Consider the following 24,772-nt stretch of genomic DNA (forward strand, 5'->3'; position numbering starts at 1 on the left):
GAGCATAAATCTTTGCCCCCGCCCCCGATGTCCCCAGATAGGGGTTCCTAAAAGCAAGTGATCTTTAATAAGCAAAGAAGGTATGAAAGTATTGTTAACATTTTTTTCAATATTCCTACTAATTTCAAATCTTCCAGTTCTTCTTTGCTAGTGTTGACTCCCGAATGTCTGACATGTAAGGTGGCAGGGAGATTGGGGAGGAAAAGGAAGCAAGAAAGTCCTTTCTTGATTATTCTCAAAAACTGATTCCATACCCTCAGTCAAGAATTTTTCCCTACATGGGGAACTTTCATGGATTTTTCAGAGACTCTTTTATCCAATGCTGTGTCCTTTGAACTGAAGTTTCCTTGAATTGAAGAAACATTTCTTTATTTTATTGATCAATGGGCATCTCTCACATTTCCTTTACCCTGAGAAATCTGGGATTCCAAATGGTTCCAATACTGCAGAACAATTTCTTTGTTCTGCCACCAAAACAACTAGCAAGTGATTTCTCCATTTTGTAATTAAAAAAAAAAAATTCTGGTGTTAGAATTCAACTACAGGGAATATGTATTCAGCTGTTCAAATGGTCTCATTGAAATCTTTCCTCTTCATCTGGATTTAGGGAAAAATAGCCTTTCATACTTACCCTTATTTGGTATAAAATTTTAGTCCTCCTGTTGACACTTATTTAATTCTTTTTTATATCCCCTATGTGGGAGTAGTACTCAACGGTCAATAACTGATTTTAGAATAAATACTATCTACAGGGCTGGTGAGTTTTTGCCACATGATTCCATTTAATATCTGTTGTCTCAATGCCTCAATCACATTAGATCATGATTGCACAGCTCAGAGGAATCAGAGAGGATGAGCCGCATCTTAATATGTCATTCCTTAGTAATGTTTAATAGATTTAAAAATAACAAAGCCATTTAAATTTATTGAGTAATAAAAAGAGACTTGAAATCAGCTGGGTTGATATGATAAAGAACCAAAGAGAACATCTGGAAATAAAAAATATGTAACAGGAGGCGGACTTTGGACCAGTGGTTAGGGCGTCCGTCTACCACATGGGAGGCCCGCCGTTCAAGCCCCGGGCCTCCTTGACCCGTGTGGAGCTGGTCCATGTGCAGTGCTGATGCGCGCAGGGAGTGCCCTGCTACACAGGGGTGTCCTCCGCGTAGGGGAGCCCTACACGCAAGGAGTGCACCCATGGGGAGAGCCGCCCAGCGCGAAGGAGGGAGCAGCCTGCCGAGGAATGGCGCCGCCCGCACTTCCCGTGCCGCTGACGACAACAGAAGCGGACAAAGAAACAAGACGCAGCAAAAAGACACAGAAAACAGACAACCAGGGGAGGGGAGGGGAATTTAATAAATAAAAATAAATCTTAAAAAAAAAAATATGTAACAGAGTTTTAATCATTTAGAGTAGATAAAATAGAAAATGACTGCAAAGGGAATTAATAAAACTGATATAAAGATGAAGAAATTTTCTTATTTCAGCACAGAGAGACAATGATGAGGAAAGATATAAAAAGAAGTTAAGAAACATTAAGGACATAGTGCCATTGAAAAGGGAGATTTTTAAAATTTGAAGAATGATAATAAACTTGATAAATAAAATCAACACAATTTCCCTATAGAGGAAAAAAAGAATGATCCTCTGCCTTTTTGATGATTTCATTAATTTTGTTCTTATCACAGATATTAAGCACTGAGGTTAGATTTGGCAAGTTAATTCTCTCTTATTAACTTTTTTTCTATCTTTTCTATTAGGTAAGGCATATATTTAACTGCACATAATATAAACCCAAAATAACATTGCCTTAACATATGATTACTCTATGTAGCCATCAGGAAAGTAGGCATTTCAGTGTTGCTATGGCCTTTCTTCTCCATGAAGTCAACTTGGAACCTCTTCAGTCTTTTTCAGGTTTGTGCTTTTTTGCAGGATTAAGATATCTTACTTCCCTGAATATATTCCAAACAACAGGCTCAAGAAGAGCCAAAAATGAGAAAATAAGGAGTACATATCCTCCTACTTTCTAAAAAAGCATGTCGTCCAAATTGCTCATATCTTTCTCACAAGCAGCTCATTAGACAGATGCCCACATTCATCTGGAAGGGAGAAGGGCAGGAAATGTTATGCACTTTTCTGCACCCTCCACAATATCTAGCAAAGTGCTTAGTTCTCTATAATCATCAGGGGTACAATGATGAATAAGTCACTGTATTAATTAGGGCTCTCTAGGAAACAGAATCAACAGGAGATATCTATAAATAGTATGAGATTTTATAAGATTCTTTCACGTGACCATGGGGATGCGCAAGTCCAGGCTGCAAAGGCAGGAGGCAAAACAGGGGCTCTGATGAAAATCTCATGAAGGTCCTTGATGAGTTTCTGGGAGATGCTGACTGTCCAAGGAAAACCTGGGAAATTCTCTGAATGCTGAAATCACTTCCCCTTTTAGGCATTCAGCTGATTGGATAACACGTTACTCACTGCTAATGGCAATCTCTCTCGTTGATCTTAGATGCAATCAGCCATCAATGAAGTAAACTCACTGAAGTCTAAAACCCATAAATGTCCTTGTATTGCATTTAGCCCAGTGCTTGCTTGACCAAACAACTGGGCACAATTACCTGACTGAGTTGACACATTAGACTAACCATCACAGCATTATGTCTTGTTTTCAAATTGTTTATAGTCGAGCATCATGAAGTTGCACTCAAAATGATCTATAGACAATGTGGTGATTCCCATAAGCAAAACAAGCTTTGTAAATTCAACAGAAGAAATTATGACTTTTACCTAGGGAGTCCCAAGGAAATGTTTAAAGAGAATAATTTTTACATGAGTCACAAAAACAGCTTATGGGTTGAACTACAATCTTCTTGACCTGGAGGGAGTGTGAATTAATACTAGAAAAATGAGAATCCACTTTCTTGCTTTGAGGAAGAGATACACTGTAGAGAATGAATGGTCTTCACAGTTCCTTGCACTGAGAACCACATTTTTCACACAAAACCCATAGGAATCACATGAGGCTATTTAGTGTCTTGTAAAGGCTGACATTAATTTAAGCCAAGGGAAGCAGACTTGCCCCATTGGATAGGGCATCCACCTACCACATGGGAGGTCCGCGATTCAAACCCCGGGCCTCCTTGACCCGTGTGGAGCTGGCCCATGCGCAGTGCTGATGCTTGCAAGGAGTGCCCTGCCACACAGGGGTGATCCCGCGTAGTGGAGCCCTACGCACAAGGAGTGTGCCCCGTAAGGAGAGTCGCCCAGTGTGAAAGAAAGTGCAGCCTGTCCAAGACTGGCGCCGCACACACAGAGAGCTGACACAACAAGATGACGCAACAAAAAGAAACAGATTCCCGGTGCCGCTGATAAGGATAGAAACGGTCACAGAAGAACACAGAGCAAATGAACACAGAGAGCAGACAACAGGGGGGCGGGAAAGGGAAGAGAAAATTAATAAAAAAAGACACACAAAAAATTTAAGCCTAATACAACATTTGAGAGGCTGAAAACATAATTTGTAGTTAATAGGAATTCTGGGTTCATAGAACTGTAGACAAACCATTTTGACACTAAGCTCAAGACTGTAGATAGTAGACTCCTAGCACTATATGGCACAATTATTCTCTTAAACCAATAATTATTCACTCAAGTATAATTATTCTCTCAAGATCCTCACAGAGCTCTAATTTGTGCAACCTTAATCAGTACTCTTCATTTCCAAAGTATGGCCTCATTTTACACATTAGGCTTCTCATCACTCTTCTGAGAAGTGTCTGATTGTTACTTAGATATGTGCCTCTCCTACCTCTGTGGCACCCCTATTAAAAGCATGACCACTTTAACCATTTTCTCCATTCAAAAAAGATTTATTGAGCACCTCCCAGGTGCCAACTATTGTTACAGGTACTAAGGCAGAGCCATGAGTGACACAGTCAAGACCCCTGCATTCGTAGAGTTCTGTTTCAGATGGAAAGGGCATAGACAGTAAACCAATGCACAAATAAAAATTCAGAAAGTGCCAAGTCCCAGTTAGGTAATCAAAGTGGTAATTTGTGGTACAGTAATCCTGAAGTGCTTATCAAGGAGGTGTCTTTGAGCAATGACATTTAAGAATGTAATTATGTGAAGTTTTAGGGAATAATGGAAAAGTCAGTGCAAAAGAGCAGTGAGAGGATTAGGTCTGGTTGCTAACAACAGAAGTCAACATAGCAATGGCTTAAGCCAGAGATATTTTTATTATTCTGTTATATAAAAGTCCAGAGGTAAGCAGTCTTCTGCCCTACCATCGATGGGGCCTATCTCTAATCCATATGGTACTAGATGGAACTGCAGAACTCACATATGCATTTCATGTAGCTGAATGGGAGAAGAGGAAAGAGAAGGTAACAGTGCTTCTACCTTACTTGTGAGAAAGGCAAAAAGAAACTGCCTTATAATATTCCAATTAAGATGTATGGGATGGAGCATTGTCTTATGGTCACCAGGAAGGCTGGGAATTATAGAGTTTATTCATGGTGGTCTTTCTACTCAAATACTATTACAATGGAAAAATAAGAATGAACTTTGGGAGGGGGACCAGCAATTTCCTCCACAAGTCTTGGGAATAAAGAATAAAATTTTGTAGTAAATGTAATAACTGTCTCAGGGAGTAGTTCTAAGAATTGAATTAAATTAGCAGAATGTCTGACAAGCATTAACCTCAATACAGGGATCCTTGTTGCTATTATTATTGTTATGTTCCTCCTTTTCTTTATTTATAAAACAAAGGAGTTGAAGCAGATAGTTTCTTCCTGCTTTGATATATTTTAATTTTAATTATTAAATACAAAATATATCAGTTGTCACTGGAAAAGCCAAGGGACAGATCATGAATTACAGAGCACAAGAGTGGCATCTATAGGTTGAGTAACCCAATCAGCAATTTTAGTATGACACAAACCCAAAGCAAATTTTGTTTTTTGATCTCAGGATCTACTCAAAATACCTACAGCTTGAGAAAAATAAAATTATATGAATCTGTTATTAAAAATAAATAAATAAACAATTTAGCAGTTGATTATTCCTCCAGAGATGCACGTTCCCAAGGGTCATTTCTAGGAGAAATTTCTTAAGGGCTCCTTATTTTCTAAGGTAAACATCTCAGGGAGGCTTCTCTTGCGTATTTCTCTCAATTTCTCCTTTTAGTGATTTAACTGCTTGCCATTCCTTATACAGCACTCACTGTTTTAACTTTATACCTTACTGGGAATATTTCTCTTCATTTTCAGGTAAATTGAGCTAAAATTGAGGGTGAAAGAAAAGGTTAAAAAACATTTGTAATTCTAGTGAACTTCAATATTTAAATATTAGTTGAAAAAACTAAGTTTATGTTGATGTCAGAAATATTCTATGTGGAACTGTTGCATGGAGATTCCATCTTATATTTCCTATTCTTTTATTCTTTGAAGGGATAAATTGATTATTGCAAATATGTTATCTGCATGTGTTTGTGTTTATGTGTGTGTGTACATGTGTGTGCAAGAGACAGAAATGGAGAAGGAGAGAAAAGGAGATGTAAAGGTAAACTTTCAACAGAGATTTGCTATTTGATTATTACAAACTATTAATAGTAGTTACAATTCTTAAGTGTACCTTTAATAATCATCATTCCTTGCCTATTCATTGTGTTAATTTACAATGCCTCTTTTCAGACTCACAAACACCCAGTGAAATGCATAATATTATTATTGTCATATGCTATTGAGGCACAGAGAAAGTAAGAACAAAGAAATAAACAAAACTTGCCCAAATTCACAAAATAAATCATGAAGCGAAAGTTCAATAAGTCTGACAAAAGAAATAACTAAATCCTTAATATTACTTCCTACCTGGTGTGGGGAAAAATCCCACATTCAATGGTGATTTAATCTGAAATACATTCTGATACAATGGGGGGAGGTTTATATATGTATCTTGCCTTGAGATGGTGAGTAAAATTCTATAGTGTTCCTGATGTCTGCAAAACCAGACCTAGGACTAGACCTAATCACTCCAGTGATTTCACCATTGCTATCTGTCATCTGGCTGTTCATCACTTTGATTTTCTTGTATTTAGGTTTTTTTTTCTTTTTTTTTTTTTTTTATATTTTTTGAGATACCAGGACCTGGGAATGAACCTGGACCTTGTATGTGGGAAGCTGGTGCTCAACCACTGAGTCATATTGACTTCCCTGAGTTGGTTTTTCATTTGGTTTGTTTGTTGTTTATGTTTGTTTTTTCAGGAGGCCCCGGGAGCTGAACTTGGGACCACCTATGTGGGAAGCAGGAGCTCAACTGCTTGAGCCACATCTGCTTCCCCAGTATTAGCTTTTGAAAAACACTAATAGCCTCATCTTTTATATCCTTTTTATGTGTGTTGAGTCTTCTTTGCTACCACACAATCAGATCTGACTTCCAAATAAAAATTCTCCTCTTGCGAATCTTTGAAAATTTACTAAGGGTGAAAACACAGGCAGCCATAGGCAAATACTGTTGCACCAGAGATTAGGTCTGACCCATTAACATGTTTGTAATCTCTTTTCAGGTATAGAATCTCTAGAATCTCAATGCATCTTTGTATTTCTTCTACCACCTATCATATCATCAGCATAATTTAATTGATTTCTTTTTGTATAACTTTCAAATTCCAAATTTTTCCTGTTTAGGAAATTCATCTTTCTAAACATTAATGCACATCTTTTAAATAAGCAGCATTGTTTGGGTAGATTATCTGTGATCTATCCTTCTTGTTTCTGCTCCTATCCTCTGTTCCTCTTCACCATCATTTTGCAATAATCCTGCAGTGTATTTGGAAAACTCAAAACATATTCCCTTATCCCCTCCCCTGAAACATGAGGAATATATTCAAATCTGAGTATACAGCAACACGCTAAGAAGCATGTATCCAACCAACATAAAGGTGACATATATCATCTTCTCAGTATTCTTTTTTTTCCAAAAAAATTTTGAAAAAACTATTGAGGGTGGAAGAGAAGGTTTAAAAATAGTTTATCATTCTGGTGTATCTTAATATTTAAATATTAGCTGAAAACTAAGTTTATGTCAATTTCAGAAAGATTCCACAGACATTTAGAAAGAGAAAAAAATGTTAGGAAGAATTGATTCGCCCCAGATAATATATGTGTGCAGAGTAGCAGTCTGTAACATATTTACTTCATTGTTGAGAGTAAAGCAACACCCATCCACCAGTTCACTTACAAGTGCTATGGGTAATGCAACTGATTTAGAGTTTCTTTTGCATTTAGCTTGCCACTTTATTTTTAGCTTGATATCTGCATAATCACCATATGCCTATTACTGTGCATAATTTAACCTTTGTTATTAAAAATGTAAAATAAAAATACTTTGACTATTTCCTTTCTTGTGATTTGATGTCACCTGTATTTCTTTTTTATTAGAGAAGTGGTGAGTTTGCAAAATAATTATGCATGAAATAAAGGATTCCTATGCACTACCACCAACACCTTCCATTAGAGTGGAACATCAATTGCATTGATGATAGCACTTTTTAAATAATTGTATCATTTTTAACAATATTTACATTTGTTACCATTGATTAAGGATTATTAGTTTTATTCCATTATTTACATTATTTATATTTTTTCCCATTTTTCACCTTATTATTACCATCTTGTATCACCTGTACTTCTTACAGGCTCACAAATATATTCCTTTAAAGTAGTAATTTACCATTTGTGACATAAATGATAAATTGGTGGATAAAGAATTGTGGCCATTTTATTAATATACATCCTTTTTGTGAATGGTGAGTTGTACAATAGCAAAGTGAATGCTATTGACTTAGACTTTATTATAGAAGAATTTAAAACAACTGTTTACACCTACCAGATTGATGTTCAACTATAATTCAATGAGATTATATGTTTTCTCTAAGCTTTCATGATGTCTATATACCCATTTGTGCTTAAATCCAAATGGTCACATCAAGTTGACATTGAAAAACTTCAGGTGGAAAATGACCCACATACAGGTAGCATGAAGCCTGGAATGGGGCTGGGCGAGGAGAAACCATCTGTGAGAAGGGTGGTGTCTTTTATCTGTAAAACACAAGACCTTGGAGATGTACTTACTAACTTTCTAATGGATTTTGCATCCTGTTCATAAATATATTGCAAGGCAGTATATCCTGTTTTAGACAATTTTGGTTGTTACTGTTCTTTAATTTTTTATTTGTCTAACAGTTATGTCATGAATTTTTATTACTTAGTTTGAGACTCTGCAGTCATGTAGTCATCTAAGCCACTTTGTTTTATAGCTTTCTCCTTGAATGTAAAAAGGGCAAAGTTTCTTCCAAGTGGAGTGGGTAGATAATATGGACCAGCTTTGTGGGTAAGAGTCTTGTTTGTTTTCACCATAGCAATGAGGTTAACCTTGCCTCCTCTCTGTCTTTCCTAATCACTACTTAGTGATAAATATGGATAGAGTCCAACAAATAGTTGTTGAACAAAGAATAATTCTGAAGGTTAAAATTAGGATCTTAGCAACTATCCTTTGCCCTAGAGATCATGTTAGCCCTCAGAGAGCAAGACATAAATTACATCTTCACCAAATCTATTGTCTTGGTGAAGAGATATCTCTTTTTTTTTACAAAATTGCTCTCAGTTCTAAAGAGTATGAATGTTCAATAATGTTGATGGAATCTGTTATATAATTTTTAGAATTTTTGTCCTAAGAAAATGCTAGTTTAACTTTCACAGGTTTCTTTACCATAGAACATCTCACAGTTTGACTTTATTACAGTAGACTGTGTGTCTCGAAGAGGCTGGATAGGATATAGTGATTTCCCATTATTACCTGATGAAGGAACTCTTGTCTTTTCTCCATAATTCCTATTACCATCATGCAAGATCCTAGTGTTTTCTTAGGAATATAATTTGATAAATGTTGTTCTAAAAAATGGTTCATATTATATAACCTATATTTGAAAATATCTTTTCAAAATATTCAAGAAGTTTTCCCAGATTCCAATGGATCCCCAAAGTTGACTCAGTAATTTCCTAATTTATGTGTCCATTTTAACTGTATAATAGTATATCACACATTTTGAAAGTATCTATAAACATTAATTTCTGTGCAAATGCTGATATTAATCCCCTTCTCTTATTCATATTTAAGTCTCCAGAACAAAGCAATGGATGATATCTAGTAGATATCATATCCAGGGAATATGCATAATGCAATGAATGTAAATAAGTAGTTCACCATTTTATAGTTGGCTTTGATGACTATTTTTAATCAATTTGCCCCTTTTCAATTTAAATTAGTTCAAGAATGGGATTAGATTATATGATATTTAGGGCTGGTGAATTATTTGGTTCAGTAGCTTCCGTCTCTAATGAGGGAAGAAAAAAAAGGGACAAAAGGTAAAAAATTTTTTCTGAGTTCTATTAAGAAGAAATCTATAATCCTCCATAAGTATCTTTAATCATAAAATATAAAAACAGCAAAGAGCATTGGCAACAAATAATGTTTAAGAAGTAGTCTTGGATGTTGGTCCAATGAAGTATTTAGTGTTATCATGTTTCAGTCAAGATACTTTGTATAAACGCTATATTACAATGTCAGTGAGTTAATTCTTTTTAATTACCTTTAGAGAGCAAGTTACCTAACAGGTTCACACACTGGAATGATTCTCTGAAAAGAATTGCAAAGTGCAGCAAAGATATTTAATAAAGATGACAATGACAGGAAACAAGGGTAAATATAAAAATTAAGAACAATTCCTTATTTTTTTCACTTATTTCATTTTAGATATCACAAAGTTGTTTTAAACTAATATTCATTTAGAACTGTGAAAATGCTCAATTTCACTGATGTGACAGAGTTTATTCTTCTGGGATTAACCAGTCGTCAAGAATGGCAGGTTGTCTTCTTCACCATTTTTCTCATAGTCTATATTATCACCATTGTGGGCAATATTGGTATGATCATGTTAATTAAGGTCAGTCCACAACTTAATAGCTCCATGTACTTTTTCCTGAGTCATTTGTCATTCGTCGATGTTTGGTTTTCGTCCAATGTCACCCCTAAAATGCTGGAAAACCTGTTATCAGAGACCAAAACTATTTCTTATGCTGGTTGTTTAGTACAGTGTTTTTTCTTCATTGCCCTTGTCCATGTAGAGGTCTTCATCCTTGCTGTGATGGCCTTCGATAGATACATGGCAATTGGCAACCCTCTGCTCTATGGCAGTAAAATGTCAAGGGTGGTCTGTGTTCGATTGATTTCTTTCCCTTACATATATGGATTTCTGACTAGTCTGGCAGCAACACTATGGACATATGGCTTGTATTTCTGTGGGAAAATTGAAATCAACCACTTCTACTGTGCAAACCCACCTCTCATCAAAATGGCCTGTGCTGGGACCTTCATGAAAGAATATACAATGATCATACTTGCAGGTATTAACTTCACATATTCTCTGACTGTAGTTTCTGTCTCTTACTGTTCATTCTTATTGCCATTTTACGGATGCGCTCTGCAGAAGGGAGGCGGAAAGCGTTCTCCACATGTGGGTCCCATCTAACAGCTGTCGTTATATTTTACGGGACTCTTATCTTCATGTATCTCAGAAGACCCACTGAGGAATCTGTGGAGCAGAGGAAAATGGTGGCTGTGTTTTATACCACGGTGATTCCCATGCTGAACCCCATGATCTACAGTCTGAGGAACAAGGATGTGAAAGGGGCCATGAACAAAGTGATCAGCAGAACATGTTTAACAAACCAAAATTGAGTTGATTTTGTCTTCTCTACTTCAATAATATTTGCTTGTCAACACATTATTTCTAGGACATAGGAAAGTTAGGTTAAAGACTTGTGCTATGAAAGGAGACTCAAATTGAGAGAAAAGAATAGTAGATTGACTCATTCTTGCTGATATAAATAGTGAGAATTAATTAATACTATTGAATGGTACAATTGAAAGTGGTTAAAATGGGAAATTTTGAGTTACATAAATGTTATAATAATAAAAAGTTAAAAAAAGATAATTGAATAGGTGTTCAAATACTAAGCTGAAATCTAAAGACTGCTTTTCTTATTAAAAGTGTAGCAGATGAATTTTAGAAGTAGTTAAAATTTGCCTGTTTAGAGGGTAATTTGTAGTGGAAAATTTAACATTTAATTCTATTTCATAACATGATATAAAAATGATAGTCTCACTATTAGATATGAAATTGTTTAATGTTTCTATCACTGAGGGATGAGGTAGAACTCTTCAGAGATTTCTAATTTCAGAATAGAAAAACTTATCATTTTTCCAAGTCTTGGGTTTCCTAAAAGACATACCATGGTAAATATGTCTCTTTACAGATTGCAGTAACTACAGTGTTTTAACTATAAAGATGCCAGTTTGTGCATTTCTCACCTGGTCTCACCAAACTGGCTTTGACCTACAGGCTGATGGAATAGTGGGTAGAATCCCTAGGTATGTGTGTCATTACAAAAGTATGACTTTCTAGGCTCTCCTTAAAGTAAATTGATATTTATGTCAGAATGTTTTGCCCATCCAGGACTAAGTTATGGTAACTGATTTCTTTGGTTATATTTATATTTGAAAGAAAAAAATACTTATTGTGAAAAGTAGTTTCCTGTCATGATAATAATATTTAGCCATCCCTTGTACCTAATTTCATAAAGTACAAGCCTGAGGCAACACTATAGTTCCTTAAAGTCTCTATGACCTCAGGCAAACCAATCAATCAGTAAAGCAGTCAATCACCTTTGGTTTTGGTGCAGATAATAAATAGCTAATGAAATGTAATTAACACATTTATAATTGCACAATAAGTAATTACAAATTTTTCTTCAATGATGCAAATATAAAACAATATTGGGGCAATGTGAGAAGAAACATTCTTCTGTGTCTTTTGTTAGATTTTTTCTTCTTCAGTGAAAATCAGAAACATGGCCTCTCATTTCCATACACACAGACATATATAACAAAGACAACCTTTTGAAAACCCTTTGTAAATGCAAATAATTGCTAATTTAGATTAAGTTGAAATATTACTGTTTTTAGAGTTGCAAAAATTAAAACCCCTAAGGACCTTAAAAACTAAATTATTTGATGATTTGGGGCTAAATTAAAAGTAATTTATTTTGGCATTAAAACAAGTTATTTGTCATTTATTGGGAACCATTGACATGTCAAACTGGGTACTGATTATGACTGCATTTCAAAACATAGTTCTAAAGCTTTTTAAAACTTTGTAGTATGTTGGTAGGTAGAGTTGGATCATGTCTTCCATTTCCTCATTATTCAAAGATGAAATACTTGCTACTAACATTTTTGGAGAGACAGTTTTATATGAGGAATAATGATGCCAGGGTCTGTGATTAAATCGTGTTACTGTTTTGAGTTTTCAAAATTCCAGTTAATTTGTGGGTGATCTTGGACAAGTCACTTACATCCAATTTTGTCAGTTGTAGTCTTTAATCCTCAAGACCTCTCTGACTTATATTTTCCTTGGGTCTAGATTCTTTTGGCAGAGCTTAACGTGATTTTGACACCTGCTAAAAATTCTGAATACTTCTGAAAATTGTATTGTTTAAATTGATGGCATTGTTATAGCTATTTTTACATTAATCAGCTTAATTATATTTAGGCATCCCCAAGCTATAACTGTGGAGCCCTTTGATCTCTCCCGCAGCCTCTCTGTCTTGTCTTTCTCTCTCTGACTCCATTTCTCTTTCTCTCTCAAGCACACACATACACACACACACATACAAACTCACATATTTTCTTTCTTTCAAATTTAGATTTTATTGAAAGAGTAAGTACTAAGTCATAATACCCTGATTCAATGAGTTCACCTGATAAGTTTTCTCATAATAGATGGGCAGGAAGTCAAGGGTTCAAAGTACTTGGACATGAGTGATGCAAAAGTTTTAGCTAAACACAGTTTTGTTCATAATTTCCCAAATCAGATTAAGGCAGTACATAGTTTAGAGTTAATGAGCAACCTAGTTTGCCAATCTTGTTCTTTCACTTTCTCACTTTGTAAACTTGATAAAAAAATGTAAGCTCATATTTACTTTATGAAATTCATATTTTAGTTTTCAAAATAGGGATAATATTAGTCACAGTTCCATAGAGGTGGTGAGTTAATACTTATAAACTTCTTAAAGGTGTAAATACACAAAAGAGTCTATTTTTCAGTGCTTCATACATGACTGACACTGGGCTGAGAGTCATCCCTTAATTTTCTCATAACCACATTGCAGGACAGAATTTTTCCATTCCACAAGCAAGTGAATTGAAGCTCAGAATTAAGTTACATGCCTGTGGTCACAATATTAAGGTGGAAGAGCCAAAGTTTGATTTCAGAGCTGATTCATGTCAAGGCCATGCTCTACTACATCCCAGAAAAGTATGAATATAGAGTGATAAATTCTTTATAATACAATCTATTACTTTACCAATGACCTCTACTTGAATTCATGCTCCCAAAATGTTGCTAGGTAATTGAATTAGTCAGTCAAAGGGGTGCTGATGCAAAATACCAGAAATCGTTGGTTTTTTTAAAGGGTATTTATTTGGGGTAGAAACTTACAGTTACCAAACCATATAGCTTAAGTTACTTACCTCACCAAAGTCTATTGCCATGTGTTGGAGCAAGATGGCTGCTGAAGTCTGCCAGGGTTCAGTCTTCCTGGGTTCTTCTCTTCCTGGAGCTCAGTTCTTTCTGGACTCAGCACCTCTGTTTTCTCCACAAGGTCAGTTGTAGACTATGAGATGCTCTAGGCTTTGCCGCTCTCCACAAGCCCACCTGTAGACTATCAGGCAACCAGCTTTGTCTCTCCCCGGGGCTTAGCTGCTTTGCTCCTCTGTGAGCTTACTTCCTGGGCTTCACCTCAAAACTCCAACTAACTCTTCTGCCATGTTGTTTTCTCTGTGAGTCCCCACCCACCAAGGACCCAATCAAAACCCTAATCATAATTTATTCACATTCAGAGGAAAAGACCAGTTAACAAACATAATTCAACATTTATTTTTGGAATTCATCAGTAATAATCAAGCTGCTACAGTGATCCATACTTTTGAGACCTATGTCATCTGTCAAAATTACTTCACAATGCATAGGACATAAATTGTCAAGATCATCTACCTTGAAAGATTGTGCTTAGTAGAGACATAGTAACACAAGAAAGAAAGTAATTCATCAAAATTTTGCATGATATTATCCAAGAATATTTTCTTGAGATCCATGATTTCCAAGTGTGAAAATAAGAGAACAGAACCCATGTTAGAGTGGTAGACAAATGATGGCCTGATGTCAAGAATTTTGATCTCTTGATTTTATTATAAGAATTATTGGGAAACAGACTTGGCCCAGTGGTTAGAGAGTCCGTCTACCACATGGGAGGTCCGCGGTTCAAACCCCGGGCCTCCTTAACCCGTGTGGAGCTGGCCCATGTGCAGCGCTGATGTGCGCAAGGAGTGCCGCCCCACTGCAGGGGTGTCCCCCGCGTAGGGGAGCCCCACGTGCAAGGAGTGCACCCCATAAGGAGAGCCGCCCAGCACGAAAGTGCAGCCTGCCCAGGAATGGCGCCGCCCACACTTCTGTGCCGCTGACGACAACAGAAGTGGACAAAGAAACAAGACGCAACAAATAGACACAGAGAACAGACAATGGGGGGGGGTATTAAATAGATAAATAAATTTAAAAAAAAAAAAGAATTATTATTCCAATTAATCACTCTTCCCTTACCCTACCCCTGAGATATTTCTAGAAATTTAATTATTATTCCTTTCATATTTATAATGATGTTCCTTAGGGAGATGCTCCTAGTTTTCAAGACTAATTTAAATCTTGAGAAATTACTCATTTACTGTTCTCTGCTGAAGGTAAGCCTGAAAAGTTCTAAATTCTGAATTCAGGCTAATGCAGTACAAGAGTTTTATTTTAATTCCTATTTGAAAACAAGATGAAGACTTTATCCTTAGGTTTATTTATTAATGCAATATTTTACTGTGTAAAGTTATATTTCTGGTATATTTTCTTACTTTTATACATAGCATATTCAAAACTGTAAGAATGAGCTACTTATTATGGGCATTTTACAAAATTCTTCATTTCTTATTACTTCTCCTTTCACTATTCTTTATACCTGAAAACCATTCATTTTCACACTGTTGTTTTAAAATATGTATAAATAGATTGGGGAATATTGAGTCAGTATGAATGTTTAGATCAGTGATTATTCTTCATTGTTTTTTTCCAAGAGGAATTTGAAAATTGTCAATCCTAATGAGTCTGTAGTTTTTAATTTTACATTCCATCCTTCAGATTGTCTAGATAAATAATGTAATGTGTAATATGTAATAAAAAGTACTTAACAGGAGTGGCGGACTTGGCCCAGTGGTTAGGGCATCCATCTACCACATGGGAGGACTGCGGTTTAAACCCCGAGCCTCCTTGACCCATGTGCAGTAGGCCCATGCACAGTGCTGATGTGCTCAGGGAGTGCCCTGTCACACAGGGGTGTCCCCCACATAGGGGAGCCCCACGCACAAGGAGTGTGCCCTGTAAGGAGAGCCGCCCAGCGTGAAAGAAAGTGCAGCCTGCCCAAGAATGGTGCAGTACACATGGAGAGCTAACACAACAAGATGATGCAACAAAAAGCAACACAGATTCCCGTGCCACTGACAACAACAGAAGTGGACAAAGAAGATGCATCAAATAGACACAGAGAACAGACAACTGGGGTTGGGGGGGGGGAAGGGAGAGAAATAAATAATTAAATAAATAAATCTTTAAAATAAAAGTACTTAATGTCTGGTATTAGGTTGTTGGAACCACCTAACTTTGGAGGTAGCAGGTAAGCAATGCTTTACTACATCTGTAGCCCTGCCTGCATTGGGGAGAATCATGCAAAGCTCAGCTATTTTATCAGGGACAAACTATCAAAAGGATAACTTTCTTCTTTCTGAAAGGGAAATCAAATGGAATTTTAAATAAATAACCAGAATAATAGAATAGATATTTTGAAGAGCCTGCCATATGAGTGGGTTGAGTTTATAACACAAGAGCCAGCTTACTGGTTTGCATCTCAATCCTATCAATCCTTCCTGATCTAGAGAGGCTCTGAATCTTTCTGTGCTTCAGTTTCCTCATTCGTCAAATTGAGATCTTAAGAGAACCTGTTTCATGGCACTTTTGCTTGCAAAGGGCTTAGAAAGCAGTCAGTAAGTTAGCTATCTTAATGTCATAAACTGCTGTTACTGCTACTAGAAACAAATATTTCTTAGTTTTAAAGTATTGGAATTTATAATGTATTGTATCAAGCTGATCTAAAGATCAAGAAACTTTGAAAAATTGTATTTGTGATTATTCCTGAATATCTGTTTTTTATATGTATGTAATGACTATGCTAAGTAGCATAAGGGGTTCCAAGGTGACTGAGACAAACTTTACTACCAGAAAACTAATAATCATTTGTAAAGGAAGAAAAATTCACATACCACACAGGAACTGAAATAGAATTAGAGAACGGGCTGGAATACTGATCTTCTTTTATGAAATATACTATTAGCTTGTATTCCTAAGATATTTAATATTTTGTATAGTATTTTATACTTAAAACCGTATAGTAGTACCATTAACCCAATTCAAGCTTTGTCAATTAGAGAATCATGGGTTCATGCTACCAAGGTCAGGAGTTTTTACATAGGAAAGTCCATGAGGTTAGCTCTATTTCCAGAGTCTACAGCTATTATCTGGCTATTTCCACACTTGAATCAAAACAGATAACCTACCCTCATGGAAATCTGTAATAAGAAGTAACCTAGCTCAGAACTAAAACTTCAGTGTTTTTAGTGTAATATACTCAATTCATTTTAAACAAAGTACGTTTACTTCTCATATTAAGCATTTTAAAGATGAGAAAGTAGTTCACAGAGATTAACTTCCCAAGTGTACCCTGCTACTAAGTGAAGCGTCTAAGCATAATACGATCATAATTTTCAGAAACTTTTTAATACACAAAGAAATCTTGATAGCACTGCTTTTTTTGAATATGCTGAGCTAACATTTCCTCTTTTGAACTTGCCCCCCTTCATCTCCCATATTTCTACATAGCTGGCTACTTTACACCAGCTATCTCTTTGGAGAAATTTTCTTTGGCCACTCTTTCTGCATCTTCTTCCCCTTATGCCCTAGCTCATGAACATGCTAAACTTTTGTCACATCTATTCCTACTATCAAAACTATCTCATGTTTACTTGTTTATTTCTTTTCATTAAAAATGAATTGTGATGATAGCTGGAATTTCGTATATCATGTTCACTCTCACATTTCCAGAATTTAGATTAGTTTGGAATATAATCTAACAAATGTATCTGACATATGTTATTTGTCCTTGATGGTTGTAGAATGAGTGAATGAAACCAATTTTAAGCAGAGTCCCATTTATATATCGCTGAGTGTTAAGCACTCAAACACTGCTGTCATGGAGAGCTAAAATTCCCAAGGTGGTCCTAATCCTACAGATATTTCCTTAAACACTCAAGGCATACTTTTGCATACTCTTGCAGGAATCCAACTGGGGAAAATAATCCTTGGGAGTATTTTCTTTGCAGTGACATTAAATTGGAGTTTGAATAGTTAGGCGTGGTATTGTTTCTGAAAACTAGTGGAATCTGAAATGAGCCACTGTATTAATAAAACACATCACTTATGTGTTTCCTCAAGATATTAATCTATTGTTACATTTTGATAGTAATGCTCAGTGATTGATACACTTGTAGTTTACTTTTCTGAGACAACTAAAAGAAAGAGTTTATGGTGTTAATTCCCTCTTACCTCACTCCTGTAGGTGGTAGTAATCAAATCAGAATAATGTATAGCAAAGAAAAATAAAATATGAAGCAGAATCTCATATTTTGAAAGCATATAATAAAATAATTTAACATAAGGTAGGATAATTATGTCAACAACTAGATGGTAAGGCCGTTTAAGTCTATTGTCCCATAAAATTATATACACAAAGCTTACCTTCTAAGGCATGTAAAAATGGATAATATCACATGTAATTGTATTTTTATTGACATTGAGAGGCACTGTGATAGGTGGAAACAATATTTCATTGAATGTCAAAAAGCTCCCCTTGTTTTCTTCCCTGATTTTTGCTAATTGGCTAGCTGACCTTGGGTTTATATTTTAACATTTCTTGGTCTCAAGTTTCATTTCTATCAAATAATATATTGGAATTGGTTTAGTCATTCTCTTGCAACTCTCAGTCTAACTTTTGCCATGTTTATGCTCTCTGATTTTAAGGCATGCTACAGTAATAATTCAGCAAAGATATAAATTCCTAATTATAATACTATATATTTTAGTAATGAGTATAATCTATTTTACAGATAAGAAACTAGAAAAATATAAATAGTAATTGTCTGTAAGACCTATTGAAGTTTACAATTATATTATTTCTCTTGAATATCATGCAAATTCTACCTTGTTTTCTAAATGATTTGAATTAGAGTAAGGATAAACGCAACTCAAATGTTTCAGCAGTGAAAAAAATCTCTTCATGTTTTGTCTTTCTCCATAGGCAATACAGACTGTGTCTATTTTAGGCAATGCCAAACTTCACAGATGTGACAGAATTTATTCTACTGGGGTTGACCAGTCACCAGGAGCTACAGTTTTTCTTTTTTGTGGTCTTCCTAGTAGTTTACCTGGTTACTCTGTTAGGGAACATTGGGATGATCATTTTGATCAGCATCAGTCCCCAGCTTCAGAGTCCTATGTACTTTTTCTTGAGTCATTTGTCTTTTGTAGATGTATGGTTTTCATCCAATGTGGCTCCCAAAATGCTGGAAAACTTATTATCAAAGACAAAAATCATTTCCTATGTAGGGTGTTTGGTGCAATGTTATTTTTTCATTGCCCTTGTTCATGTGGAAGTCTATATCTTGGCAATGATGGCCTTTGATCTCTATATGGCCATCTGCAACCCTTTGCTTTATGGCAGCAAAATGTCTAGGACTGTCTGTGCTTGACTCATCTCAGCGCCTTATGTCTATGGATTCTCTGTTAGTCTAATATGCATGTTGTGGACCTATGGCTTGTACTTCTGTGGGAATTTTGAAATCAACCACTTCTATTGTGAGGATCCTCCTTTCATCAAGATTGTCTGTGGGGGAGTCCACATCAGAGAATACACAATGATTGTCATTGCTGGCATTAACTTCACATATTTCCTTTCTGTGGTCCTGATGTCCTACACACTCATTGTAGTAGCTGTGCTATGTATGCGTTCTGCTGATGGGAGGAAGAAGGCCTTCTCCACTTGTGAGTCCCACTTGACAGCTGTCACCATGTTTTATGAGACTCTCATATTCATGTATCTTAGGTGGCCGAATGAAGAGTTTGTGGAGCAGGGGAAAATGGTTGCTGTATTTTATACCACGGTGATTCCCATGCTAAATCCCATGATCTACAGTCTGAGGAACAAGGATGTGAAAGAAGCAGTCAACAAAGCAGTTATCAAGGCAAACTTGGGCAGTGAAACTGCAATATATATTATTGTGGTATATTGGCAAATATTACTGATGACAAAGTATAAAAGTCCTTTTTCACAAAGGACTTTTAATAGGCAACTCTTGCTTACATTAATAGGTTCAGTCTAACACCAGATACCTTACACCAAGAATGGACTCTAAAGACTCAGCAAGCTTTCTTCTACATATGCAAAAATTTTATTACACCCGACATTTTTTAAATAGTTTTAATAAAACTAGTGCCTTAATACACTCATAAGACTTATCGTCAGCATGTAATGTTTGTTAGCAATGTTTATGTTCTAATTATTTGTGTTTCAAACCCTTTGACCTTATGTGTCATTTGTTTTATGTGTCTAACTGATTATTCTTTTATTTAATTATCACATTGATCCCAGCAATGCAAGGATATTGGTGTGGAGCAGGAAAAAGAACGTATTTATGCTAACGTAATATAGTTATGTTTAAATGCAGGTTTGAGCTGGTGATGAAATGGACTTTGTGGACCAGCCTCATCTTGTGCCCTCCCTCCTCCCATTTTTTTCAAATTGGGATAGTTTAGAATAAAGGATATAGGTTAGAATGCCTAAGCTGAGTCTTTGTTTAGCCACTTCTTAACTTTGATCCATGGACTTTTTTGTTAGGTTCGCTGTTCCTTAGTTTTTCTGTCTGTAAAATGGAGATGAGATTATTATCCTCCTTAGAAGGTTTTTATGAGGAACAAATGTAAATAAAATACTGCTTGCTCATAGCTGGCTCACAGGAAATTCTGGGTATCATTTTTATTATTCATGTATCCATTTTTTCTTCCCTTCCAAATATATATGTAATGTTTAGAGCAACTCTACTTCATCTATTCTATTGACAATTACATATGTTTTGTTGAGTAAACTATGCTAAAGGCTCTTTCTTTCTTGTCAATTTTATCTCTTTTACTTAATGCTATGACCTCCATTTCTATGAAAGTGTAATCAGGTAACAAATATGTGAAGTAATGCTGAATTAAAATAAAGATGGTCAGGTTTGCCTTATTTTGCAGAATCATACATTGTTACTCTATGATTATAAGTGCCTGTCCTTTACTTTTTGTTTGAGATCTCCTAAAGCTTGTGTTTAAGTTCAATTCTCATTCTCTCTAACCCAGTCCATCCAAGTAGAGAATGGATAAACTTGTATAGTCCTCAAAGGTGATATTTGAAATCTGAGTCATTTCATGATACTGATTTTTTTCCTGGGCATTTGTTTTACAATCATTATAGGAAAGAAACCAACATTTTGATAGTCTTCTTTGATAATTACCAATTAGAGCATTCACATTTTATGAAAGACCCTCACAATGATGCTGTTATAATTTCTTGTCATAGACATAAATCGTTTTTAAGATAATTCTGCTGGTAAGTGACAGATTCAGGATGAAATCCATGTAAATCTTACTGCAATGTCTGATATGCTTCCTATAGTACTCAATAAACTATGACTGAAGGATGGAATCAGCTTTGATTCCTGAGCCTTATGAATCCCACTTGCCTAGAATTTAATAATGTTAAAGTTACTGTGAATTTTTGTTCACCACTCAGAGGTAGTTTTTTAGAGGCTTATGTGTTGGAAGTCAGATGTATTACTGAAAACTACTTTGCCAGACAGTGGTAGAAGTGAAATTTGAACTCAAGATGATCAGGTTCCAAACACTAGCTTTTTTGTATACTGCTATGATGTTATATATTGAAATACAGACATATTCTCAATACTAGTCATGCCTAAGTCTGACTCTTGGGACTTTAGGTGATATGAGAGCAAAAATGACAGAAAGAACAGAAAAATTGAATCAGATCAGGGGAAAAAAGTGCTTATATGTAATCCTGAGACATACTATCAACATGTCTGCATTTCCTGGGCCTCTAGAACAATTCTATAACCTGTTAAAATACATAGCTCATAGTGGGACAGTCATATCATTCAGCAAATTGATTAGATAAGAATCCATTCATCCATCCACTTTTCTTATAAAAAGTTGTTTCAACTTAAAGCCATAGGCACCACTCCAAGTCTCTTACTAAAAACAAATACAATTGGAAATCTTATGGCTGTTCATATGCTGGTTGAGACCTGAATCTCAGCAGAGTTGCAGACCACACCTTTTCTCCAGTTCATAAGACTCACCCAGGACAACTAAAAGAAGGAAGATGCTGGGCCATGCCCATACCCAAAACAGAATCTGTAAGTGCAAACAAGACATTTCCATCCATCAGCCTATGGGATCTAGGCCCCCTTTCCATAAGAAGGAGAGTGGGCATCACTATACCAAAATCCTCAGACTAAGGAATTAACAAACATAAGGTGCAAATGCAACTATGGACTAAGGGAAACTTATTGTTATTCTAGTAATAGAAAAGTATTTAACATTGATTTAAAGACAATGGTCACCAGAAGTTCTGAGGGGAGGAAGAGGGAAGAATAGGTGTAACGTGGGCATTTTTAGGACATTGGATTTGTTCTGCATGACATTGCAATGAAAAATAAAAGCCATTATATATTTTTACAAAACCTATAAAATTGTGTGGTGCACAGTGTAAACCATAATGTAAAATATAGACTATGTTTAGTAGCAATGTGTCAATATGTGTTCATCAATGGTAACTAATGTGTCACACGAATGAAAGATGTTGTTAAGTGTGTGTGGAAGATGGGGTAAATGAAAATCCCTTATATTTTTTATGTAACATTTATGTAATCTAAAGTTTCTTTAAAAATAAAGAAAATTTTCACTATGAAAAAAAGATTAAGCAATCAACTTATACTGCTAAAATTACCAAATTACAATTTCAAGTTCTCTTGAAAGAAATGTCATCGGTTCATTCTCAGTTATGTGATCACCCCAAGCTCCTGTGAAAATAGAAGTAAGTGCAATAGTACAAGGATGAATGTCACATTCCTCTCCTGTGTAGGAGGACTCTCAGAGTCCTGCTCTCACCATGAGCAGGGAAAACAGCCCAGATCTTATTTATCTTGTTGGTTCACTTGTTCACTCACTCTTCCACCATCACTCAAAATGGCTGAAGAGTTTATATTAGACTCCAAGAGTGATAAATTATAAAATATAATTTCATCCTACCAAGAGTATCTTAGAGCAAAAACATAAATTAAATGTCTAAACCAAACTCAGGGATACCCTGATATATTAGCAGTTGGGTCAGGCAGATGTGATATTTGAACTGGAGTGCAGTGTGCTTTACAAAGAAAACCAGGGCCCATAATTTGTCCCTTTTATGTTTGTTTTGTTTTGGTTTGGTTTATTCATTTTTTGTTTGTTTGCTTTTAACAGGTTTAGGACATTTCACTTCCCATCCAGTCAGAACCTTGTTCTACACGTCCTAGATTTCCATGGGTTCTGATGCAATTACCCCACACTTGTAAGACTCCATAAGATACTTTGCTCAAACTGCTGAGAAGCTGGCTTTGGTTGAACATCAATTGCCTTCATCACCCTTCTCTGGAGGTACCTCTTTTTGTGTCTCACTAACTCATTTTGAAACTAATTATTATTTTTTTCATTATTTGATTTATGAATCTCTCCTCTACTAGACTGTACAGTATTATTTGGCAGGGAACATGTTTGCTTTTGCCCTCAAATAATGCCACACAATATAAACTGTATGGTAGGCATTGAACATTTGAATGGATATGAAAGAAATAAATCTATTTCATTGTGAACTAGAGTCACCTATAGTTGAAGGATTAAATATGTTTTGACTTATGTTGTTTTATAATCACTAACATAGAGCTGTATTCTCAGAACCTACCACTTCCAACCTCTGACCCCACTGTAATTTCCTAATATCATAAAGCCTTCAAAGAACTTTTGGAAGCCATAGATGGTCTTAAAGAATTTTGGAATAGGCCTGCATTTTTTATTGTGCTAAGGTAACAAAAGAGAATATGACCTTTCAAAATCTAACCTTGCCTCTGAGACCTGGATATAGTAATCATGTGATATCAGGGAATGAACAGTAATGAGTTGATTCATGGTCAAAGATAGAGTGGACAACTGATGGTTATCATCAAAAGTATAGCTAAGGATCAGGCTATCAGATGAATTATATACAAGGTCTGGAATTGAGAGGTAATATTAAAGTGCTTCCTTTTTATATTTGTCCTTAATAGGGCTCCAAAGACCTTACCGTGATTTCCCCTCACCCAAAGAAAAAGCACCCCACAAGGATAGTTTCCCTATCAGTCAGACCAGCTGCGTGCTGACTGGTTCTCAACCTGATAGGCCTTAGTTTTCTACAAACCTGTGAAATGATTCAAACGAACCAATAACATCTTCCCACAGAGAGGACAGGGCACCCCATCCTTTTCTCATTACAAAACCTGCCTCCTAAGTTAATGATGGCTCATTTTACTGTTGAGCGCAATCCCTCATCCTGAGTGCAATCCTTCAGTGACCCTGCAGGATACGTAGTGCCCTCTTCCCCTGGGCTGGGAGAATATGTGATTCATAAATTGCTGCTGATCTCATCTGTCCAATGTTGGGTGTCTTGTATTCTGCTATCAAGGGCAAAAAGTCCCATCTTTATTGCTTTCGTGAATAGGAGGTGGTCAGAACAAACGGCATAAGAATGGTCATTTTATCACCTTCTTTGCTCACTTGTCTACCTTCTGTCAATATATTGAACAGGTAACATTTATTAAAAGAGTGGCTAAATCTTATTATCAGTGGTCTAGGAATTATTCAGGTCATAGATTTGAGGGTCTTACATGCAAAAATATCAAATAAAAAAACAAACAAACATGGCTGTCAGGTCAGGCAGATAAGGCTCAGCTCTCACTAAAACAACAGAGGAAGAACCAAAGCCTGCCTTGGGGACTTGCTTTGGGGTACAGCAGACCAAGACACTGCTTCACAACACCCAGGAGAGTAAGGGATAGAGAGATGAAAAACCCAGGACAATAATTTTGAGTTTTTACACCTCAGGGCAGTCACAAAGGTCTCCCCTCCCCCACCCCCAAGATATTAATGGAGGGTAAAATTCCAGGTGAATTAACTGACAAGAAAGCAGACATCTTCCTCTCTGCCAGCTGCTTTGGATATACATAGAACAGGAAAGTGTTCTGAGTCATCTTGGAGCATACTGGAAAGTTACAGAAGCAAAGAAAAATTGTGACTTGCTCACCCCTGTGCCTGGATGGG

The 24,772-nt window shown here is 36.0% G+C and overlaps 2 protein-coding genes across 2 annotated transcripts; both read left to right on the top strand.

Moving 5' to 3' along the window:
• Positions 1 to 9,868: 9,868 nt before the first annotated feature.
• On the top strand, positions 9,869 to 10,806 carry LOC101432639 (olfactory receptor 5M3-like). The gene is given in 2 exon segments (XM_012521775.2): positions 9,869 to 10,514; positions 10,517 to 10,806. Coding segments are annotated over 2 exon segments (936 nt in total).
• A 7,851-nt stretch (positions 10,807 to 18,657) lies between these two features.
• LOC101432186 (olfactory receptor 5M9-like) lies at positions 18,658 to 19,710 on the top strand. The gene is given in 1 exon segment (XM_012521774.2): positions 18,658 to 19,710. A coding segment is annotated over 1 exon segment (1,053 nt).
• Positions 19,711 to 24,772: the final 5,062 nt, after the last annotated feature.

The sequence above is a fragment of the Dasypus novemcinctus genome, chromosome 10 (assembly GCF_030445035.2).
Source record: "Dasypus novemcinctus isolate mDasNov1 chromosome 10, mDasNov1.1.hap2, whole genome shotgun sequence".
NCBI classification, from domain to species: domain Eukaryota; kingdom Metazoa; phylum Chordata; class Mammalia; order Cingulata; family Dasypodidae; genus Dasypus; species Dasypus novemcinctus.